Source organism: Ostrea edulis, chromosome 9, assembly GCF_947568905.1.
Source record: "Ostrea edulis chromosome 9, xbOstEdul1.1, whole genome shotgun sequence".
NCBI lineage: Eukaryota > Metazoa > Mollusca > Bivalvia > Ostreida > Ostreidae > Ostrea > Ostrea edulis.
Window position 1 is genome coordinate 12,655,867 of NC_079172.1, and position 9,089 is coordinate 12,664,955.

At 35.2% G+C, this 9,089-nt stretch overlaps 1 protein-coding gene across 6 annotated transcripts in view; it reads left to right on the plus strand.

The window, feature by feature from the left end:
* LOC125659550 (deoxynucleoside triphosphate triphosphohydrolase SAMHD1-like) overlaps positions 1-5,607 on the plus strand; it is a 45,876-nt gene extending 40,269 nt beyond the window's left edge. For 5 of the 6 annotated variants that reach the window (XR_008798429.1, XM_056148572.1, XM_056148573.1 and 2 more), the window contains one exon: positions 3,977-5,607. Coding sequence is in view for 4 of the 6 variants with exons in the window: in XM_056148572.1 (XP_056004547.1) it covers positions 3,977-4,041 (65 nt within the window). In the remaining 2 variants the exon portion in view is untranslated. Of the gene's footprint in view, positions 1-1,760; positions 1,840-3,976 lie in introns of all 6 variants that reach the window. The other variant, XR_008798428.1, reaches the window with a different exon arrangement.
* Positions 5,608-9,089: the final 3,482 nt, after the last annotated feature.

The window sequence follows — 9,089 nt, forward strand, 5'->3', positions numbered from 1 at the left end:
GGAAATTCACCCAAAATGATATTAATAGTATTAAAAGCCAACTCAATTAGAGGATGTTCTGTAAATATGGAAACTAAAGTCTCTCCAAAGTGGAGTTATTTTATCACACAAGACAAAAATATGCAAAATAGTTTCTATGCTTACTCCTCCTAGGCACCCGATCCCACCTCTGGTGTGTCCAGGGTCCATGTTTGCCCAACTATCTATTTTGTATTGCTTATAGGAGTTATGAGATTGATCACTGTTCGTTATCTTTACCTTACTATGGGAGAAGTTGCAGATATTAGTGGTTTTGATATTGATTTTTTTAAGGTAATAATTGATGTAGGGTTCTATACTGTAGGCACTTGCAATGCACTGAAGAATCAGATGTAGTTTTAAAACAAACTTTGAAAATATCCTGCACACCCAAATCATTAACTCCATATGGAGTTTTTTTTTTATATTTATTTTTTTTAAATATACATATAGTATATATATATATATATATATATATATATATATATATATATATATATATATATTCTGCAAAGAAACTTGTATAAAATGTTTATGAGAAGCTACCAAAGGTGTATGTATATATTCGTTTCGGAGAGAGAGAGAGAGAGAGAGAGAGAGAGAGAGAGAGAGAGAGAGAGAGAGAGAGAGATGCATACAGTCATTATCTAAAATATTAAAGGTACGTATGTATTGAAATCTATTTTTTTAAAGAAAAAAAAAACACTCAATGACACAATTGATTCCAACGGTTCTAGCAGGTGTCAAACTCCATATGGAGTTAACTCTCCTTTCGATTTGGGAATTGAAGAACGAAGTGCCACATTAATATTTAAACAATTATAGATAGATTTTGTGCATTTTTCATTCAGCAGAATAGTCTCAAAATGGAAAACAGTCCTTTGCATGAGGAATATTGAATGTTTGTAGTAAAACACTTCTTGTTAAAACATCAGTCATCTGATAAAAAATCACCAATGTTCTTGACAAGATTTTGATACCAATATCTAAAAAATCCAATTTTTTAATTAATTTCTATATTTGTGTTATACCATACTGGAATATTGCAAAATTTGTTTTCCACATGCTTTGCACATTCAATTTGTTTTCAAAACAGATACCTGGTAGCCATGAGGTAAAAACTTCACACCAAAAACTATTATTACCGAGTATTAGAATATTTGAGATATAAGCATCTCCAAAGTCAAAAAGTTTATTTATATAACATCACTACCATTGATAGCTAAAACTATGTTTAACCTGGCATGGACTACTACTTCTTACCAACTTTTTTTTATCCATGGGCATTGCAGTGATTTGATGAAGTGGTCTATATTAACCATTTTAGGCCCCCAGATGTGTAGTCCTTGGTTACAACAGCTCTCTTTACCTTGTCAAATTTTGACTTCCAAATGAATTCAAATATATCTGTCCTCAGTGATGCAATTTTTCATGTTGTGGTGTAGGAAGAGAAATAAATAAATGATTTAGTTTTGTAAAATGAGGGCTTTTACAGTGGAAACCCGACCAATCGGCGTAAGAATTCGTCGGTTCTATTGTTGAATACGAGACTCAATGTTTGATAAGACACTATTGCAATTCATGTCTATGATTTTGTCTAAGTCTACAGAGACATGAATTCCAAGTAAAGAGAATGTTGTTGATACCCAGTCGAGCTTTCATCTTGAATGATGAAACACTTGGCTTAAAAAAAGTTTTGAACCAATACCTACAATTCTTGTTTTTGGACTATTTATTCTTAGATCACAAAATTTAGAAAAGAAATCTGAAGTATCAAGAGCAGCAAATAAAGAATTCGATGAGCCATCAAGGGAGAGAAAAGTACCATCAGCATACTGAGATATTTTGTGTTCTTTGTCATTGACAAAAATGCTTTAATATTTTTGTATTGTTTTATAAGAATTGGCAAAATCTCGGCGCAAAAGAGAAACAGATATGGAGCAACTGGGTCCCCCTGTTTGCAGCCTCTTTCAATATTGATTCGTTCTGATAAATGACCCAATTGTAAGACAGATGCTTTGAAATTAGTATTCAAAATTTTAATCCACTCAATAATTTTTTTTCCAAATCGAAAGTACTCTAGAACCTTGTAGATAAATGACCCAGATATTGATTCAAATGCTATTTTCAAAATCTAGCAACACTAGCAATCCAGGTATATTTTTAGATACTGTATATGCCATTAGATCGTAGATAAATCTAGTATTTTCACCAATATATCTTCCTTTCATAAATCCAGATTCTGTATTTGAAATAATTGAATCTAATCTTCTTTTCAATCGATAGCTCAGACAACCAGAAATAAGTTTGTAAAAGACATTTATTAGAGTAATAGGCCGCCGATTTTTTTTTAATACTGGCTTTACGAAATAGGTACTTTTTTTGTGAAAATACAATTGCTCTTATTATATCATATTTTAAATCAATCCAAAAGAATTTTTAAAACTCTGCTGTAAACCCATCACTACCAGGGGACTTATTTTTCCATATTTCCTAAGACTTCCAAAATTTCACATTTCACATTTTAGAAAAATACCTTCCAGAGAGTTAGTTGCATGTTCATCTAAAAAAAATGTTATCAGGTGTGTCTATGATTTTATTGATATCAATAGCAATTAGTTCAGTTCTGAATCTTTATTTGCATAATAATGTCTCATAATTTTTTTTAACTTGTTTCAAAAAACATACAAACTATTTTGCAACCTGGAATCGTGCAATTTTATTAATAAAACAATAAAGAGGGTCAGTACTGAAGAAAACAAAATTATTTATGACCAATTCGAAATTCTGTTTCTCCCTCTTCAACCCATCTCGAACGTGATCTTATAAGGTGACCTTGCATTCTGTCTTTTCTTAGTTTTTATAGAGAACATTTTTTTTCCATTAAGAATGTCTACATTTATATCATCTTCTGACTCTAGACGATCTATTTCATCATATAGTGATTTTTTCAACTTTTCTTTTTGCTTTCTGTTGGTGAGAAGAGTATGATATTGTCATTCTTCTTATTTCCGTTAAAAGAACTTCAAGAAATGTGAGCTTTTTAGTAAGACCTATTGCTCTCTGTTCTAACATTTCGATATTACGTGACATGTTCTCGATTTTTTTTTTCATATCCGTCTTCAATTTCTTTATATCTTTTGTCAACTTCGTCACATATTACTTTCGCCCACTCTATAATTATTGTTTTCTAAAAGCAATTTCTTAATGATGGAGGTCACCAGTGACTCTAGCCACTGTCCTCTTTAAATCACTTTTAGTCTCTGCTAGATCTGTACGTATATTTTTGCAAGCGAGTTTAGAGTCGTAGAACTTACTTCTGTCTGTTTTCCAGGTGACGAGATCTGGGTTTAGAGTCGTAGAACTTACTTCTGTCGGTTTTCCAGGTGACGAGATCTGAGTTTAGAGTCGTAGAACTTACTTCTGTCTGTTTTCCAGGTGACGAGATCTGAGTTTAGAGTCGTAGAACTTACTTCTGTCTGTTTTCCAGGTGACGAGATCTGAGTTTAGAGTCGTAGAACTTACTTCTGTCTGTTTTCCAGGTGATGAGATCTCGGTTTTCTTCGTCCTGGTAGAGCTGGCCATTTTTTCGTGTTTAAAAGTGTTCACTCAGTGAATCGATGAAAACGTTTATAAATTTGTTTCAGGTTAAAAACACTTCAAGCACACATAAAACACACAGGTAATCCAAGTCCAGCACTTCCAACAAATACTCAAGGAAAAATATGGGACACGTATACCATAAATAATGAAAACCTGCAAAGCCCCGTCCTGACCACTCAAACACAGCCGTTGGGTTCAACCGCCATATTCTGGCAATATAAATACAATTTATTACTTCATTCTTTACTAAGAATTTTGAATTTATAACAACCGCCATGATAATAGTATATTGTTACCACTGTTCGTTATTTTCACCTTTTCATTGTATAATATTTTTGATATGAAATCATTGTAGAATATCCGGAGGAAGGTGAGGTTGTGGCTGAATTTGTCAACACAATAGAGGCATGTAAAGACTAAGACTCGCTTGCTGTGCTGCTGGTCTGAACGACAGTATCCAAGAGTGACAGTGTTACTAGCCTTAGCTGTGATATGAATATAATTATACTTAATCTCCATGCACGACAGTAGTATAAGCCTTAGCTGCATGTGATATAAACCTATATTTATGTAATCTCCATAAACGACAGTAGTATAAGCCTTAACTGCATGTGATATGAACCTATATTTATATAATGTCCATGAGCGACAGTATTACTAGATTTAGCTGTGATAAGAACATATATTTATATATTTAAAAATTCCTCATATTATTGATATATATTCGTATATTGATTTATTACCTACAAAGTCCCGAAATGTTTAATGTTTATCTGTTAATGATATCAGTTATTATGGAAATACCGATAAATGTTGTTCTGTACTAAGGATGGATCTAATCAACATTCAGAGAAATTAGATTATATGTGCAATACTATTTTTCTCATTTATGAACTTTGTGGACCATGGAGGTAAATTACTCTTTCTTATTTACAGTTGCAACATTAAACGCTTTCATGGGGTCTTGGGAACTTGAATTATAGGGGACTATATTTTGCAATCATATATATATATATATATATATATATATATATATATATATATATATTCCCAGTCAATATCAATTCTGCCGCACAATAAGACAGAAATATCGTCATGCACAGTGCATTGTGCTGCAAATTAGGAGATAATCAAAAGCGTATACAATTTATATGAGGTCAATTGAAAGGCGAATATAACGAACAGTGGTCAATCTCATAACTCCCATAAGCAATACAAAATAGATAGTTGGGCAAACAAGGACCCCTGGACACACCAGAGGTGGGATCAGGTGCCTAGGTGGAGCAAGCATCCCTTGTGATCAAATGAAATTTCAAGGTCCTTTGGTATGAAAAGAGTATGACCTTGAAACAAAAACCGCGACATCCTACTTTGCGTCAAAAGATAACTGCGATTACTTAATCAAGATATAAGGTTCACAGTGGGTGTGACCGGTCGACAGGGGATGCTTATTTCTCCTAGGCACCTGATCTCACCTCTGGTATATCCAGGGATCCGTGTTTGTCCAACTATCTATTTTTGTATTCCTTATAGGAGTTATGAGATTCGTTATCTTCACCTTTCATTCTAGAGTTGTTGCATATAAGATATCACACCTCAACGCTTCCAATGAATATGAAAAGAATCCATCCTTAACAGTTGTTACGTGCAGTATATCCTCATATTTATAAGTATGACGCGTGATGTGTTGAATTTATATGCATTTCATGTTGTGGAGGATAAGTGAAATTTTGACAGAAAACCTTGGCTAAGATAATTTGTCAAGAATGGTGATTATAATCTACCGGTTTTTAATTGCAATTTCTTCCCCTGTGATTGTGGTTAACTGGCCATGTTTTTACTATTACATGTACTAGATGTATATTGAAATGCCATATTGTAATCAAGTGGTTTTTTTTGTAATATTCAAGAGTAATAACCTAATTATATGTTCTTCAATTTTAGTGCTCGGTATCTTTTTATTAAATAGCATGAATTATACACATATCCATGATGTGATTCATTTTCCCCCAATCGATGTCGGATCATGCTGTAACAAGGAGGGATGTGAATTATCCCTTTTTCAGAGGAAATTCTCTGATTGGCTCAATTTTCGAACACACTGATTTCAAATCATGAATAAATTTGAAATAGTTTTACTCAATAATAACCACGACAGCGTGTATATCTTGCTTGTACATCATTTATACACTTGATCCACATTCATATATATATATATATATATATATATATATATATATATATATATATATGTACTAAGTTTGGCCGCATTGTGGAGTCGGAACCAAACTTGGTACATGTATATTGTGTTTATGAATAAAGCATTAGAATAACATTTTCTTCAATACTAAATTGAATCTTGATAGGAACTAGATCTGGAGTTAAAATAAAAATATGCTAGATTTCCTCATTGACAATATTTTCGTGGTCTTTGGTGATCAGGTCTTCAAACAGTCTGTTGGAACTCCCATGGGCACGAATTGTGCTCCTTTGTTAGCTGACCTGTTTCTATATTCATATGAAGCATAATTTATTCGAAAAATTCCACGTGAGAAGAAAAAATATCTTGGTGTGGCATTCAATTCGACATTTAGATATATCGACGACGTTATGTCTATTAACAATGATAACTTTCATTGATATGTCGATTCGATATATCCTTATGAGCTCAAAATAAAAGACACCACAGAGTCGCACACTTTTGCTTCGTACTTAGATATTTTATTGAGAGTAGACTGACAACTCAACTGTATGACAAACGGGATGATTTCAGCTTCTCCATCGTCAACTTCCCATATTTATGTAGCAATATTCCATTATCACCTGCATGTGGTGTTTATATCTCTCAACTGATTCGATACGCAAGAGCTTGTTCTGCGTATGGTCAGGTTTTAAATCGAAGCAAGCTACTGACAAACAAGTTGATGGTACAGGAGTTTCAACAGTCTCGATTGAAGTCAGGATTTCGCAAATTCTATGGTCGTTATAACGATCTAGTTCGTCAATACAACCTATCATTGGGTCAAATGCTGTCTGATGTGTTTCATATCGATTGTTAGACCGTTCCTGGCACACTGATTTGACTACGGATAACTCCGTTCACCTGATCAGGATATAGGGCTCACGGCGGGTGTGACCGGTCGACAGGGGATGCTTACTCCTCCTAGGTACCTGATCCCACGTCTGATGTGTCCAGGGATCCGTATTTGCCCAACTATTTATTTTGTATCACTTATGGAAGTTATGAAATTGATCACTGTTCGTTATCTTCACTTTACATTATTATAGTGATTATAGTATTGACAATTTCAGAGGGTGAATTTATGTTTTAAAAATACATCTTACTTTATACTGCTGCCGAAGAATACAATTTAGTTTAGATATGTAGAACAGAAAAAATATGCTAGGTTCCATAGCCTTTGAGATACTTTTAAATAATTCTTAGGTGACCGATAAGGCCTGTGGGATTCTTTGTGAATATATTAAGTTTTTTAAAATTCTAACATAAATTGACACAAGGATTTAAACAGCAATGTATGTGAATTCAAAGGCAAAACACAAGCCCATTTTGAATATTCTGTAACGAAAACGAAATCTGAGGGCTAATCAGAAGTCATCACATTTAACGGGAATTACCTATGATAAAAAAACAACAAAACCAGTAGCGACACTTAGCAAAATATCAGGGCTGCGTTCAAGATTGTAGCGGCTAAATAATGCTAGATAGAACGAGCTTTAATTCACACAGTGTGTTCAATAAATCTACATATCTAAGTTAGTTGTTACGATCTTGAAAGTAGCCCAAACACATTCCGTGCCCAGAGACTAATGGTTCATACACATATTCTTTCCTTAAAAGGTGAAGATAACGAACAGTGATCAATCTCATAACCCCTATAAGCAATACAAAATAGAGAGTTAGACAAACACAGACCCCTGGATAAACCAGAAGTGAAATCAGGTGCCTAGGATTAGTAAGTATCCTCTGTGGACCGGTCACACCGGCAGTGAGCCCTGTAACGTGGTCAGGTAAACGGAGTAATCCGTAGTCAAAATCAGTGTGTGAAGAACGGCCTGGTGTCAACCCGGCTCAATATTTGCCAAATCTACCAAGGGTTTTGTGGGGTAGACTAAAAACGTTTGGCTTGTGAAAATTGTTACATAAAGCTGTATCCAACAATAAGGTAAAATATCCTAGAAAGTTGTCATATGAGGCATGTATTCATCAACCTTTGATTGAATTCGGTGCATTTATTCGTAAGATCATCTGGAACCCCTCCTCCGCATCATGACCCTACAGCTGACAAATTGTATTGGTTTTTTAACAATAATTGTGTTATCTATAAAATCAAGAAATAGATACAGTCTGTTAAAACCCAGCATGGAACTCAATAACCATTATAAGTATGACAAAACAAAAAATATGTTGAAAATTCTCATCACTTCTGACTAGAAAAGTTCAAAATACGCAATCGTCTCAATGACGTGAAGATGGATCCACTACATGTAATGAAGGGCCGATCCATTCCCCTGGGATCTTCAGGAAAACCCATCCCAATATCTAGGGTCACTCATCGCCCTCATCGTAATAAGGCTTGTATTGCAAAGGCCCTTACTGGACTTTTGCGAGAACGACTGACTTTCACAGTCAACGGCTGACTTGGACATTTAAACCTGCGTATAGTATGGAAGCACAATATCGTTAAATTTATGTAATATCGACTTGTTAACATTTATACAGGGAACTTCTACTGCCTCGCTATTGAGCTAGATTGGGGGGGGGGGGGTTGTTCTCTTGATCACGCAAAAGCAAAGGCGGGCGTGTTCAAACCACTGCACGTTACAAAATTGTGGCAGGGTGGTGACTGATGTTTGGTGGGAGACCTGCTTGAGAAAGAGTATCTCTGGGACTTTGTGTCCATGTACGGACGACGGTGGTTGTCGTCGTGAAGGGCGGATGTCTTTGCCGAAGAAGTGCCAAACAATCGGAGATGATCCACACTAAGCTTCGGAACGAAGCTCTCCCGAGCGTAGGAAGTGTAGCGAACAGTATGTAAGGAATCTCTACTGCTTCGCTAGAGAGCCACATATAGCGTTTCTAGTGATATGGTAGTATTTCTCTAAGCAACGGTAAGCGTGTTCAAATCACTGTACGTTACAATGAAAGGTGAAGATAACGAACAGTGATCAATATCATAACTCCTACAAGCAATACAAAATAGATAGTTGGGCAAACACGGACCCCTGGACACACCAGAGGTGGGATCAGGTGCCTAGGAGGAGTAAGCATCCCCTGTCGACCAGTCACACCCGCCGTGAGCCCTATATCCTGTTCAGGTAAACGGAGTTATCCGCATTCAAAATCAGTGTGCCAAGAACGGCTTAACAATCGGTATGGAACACGTCAGACAGCATTTGACCCAATGATAGGTTGTATTGACGAACTAGATCGTTATAACGACCATAGA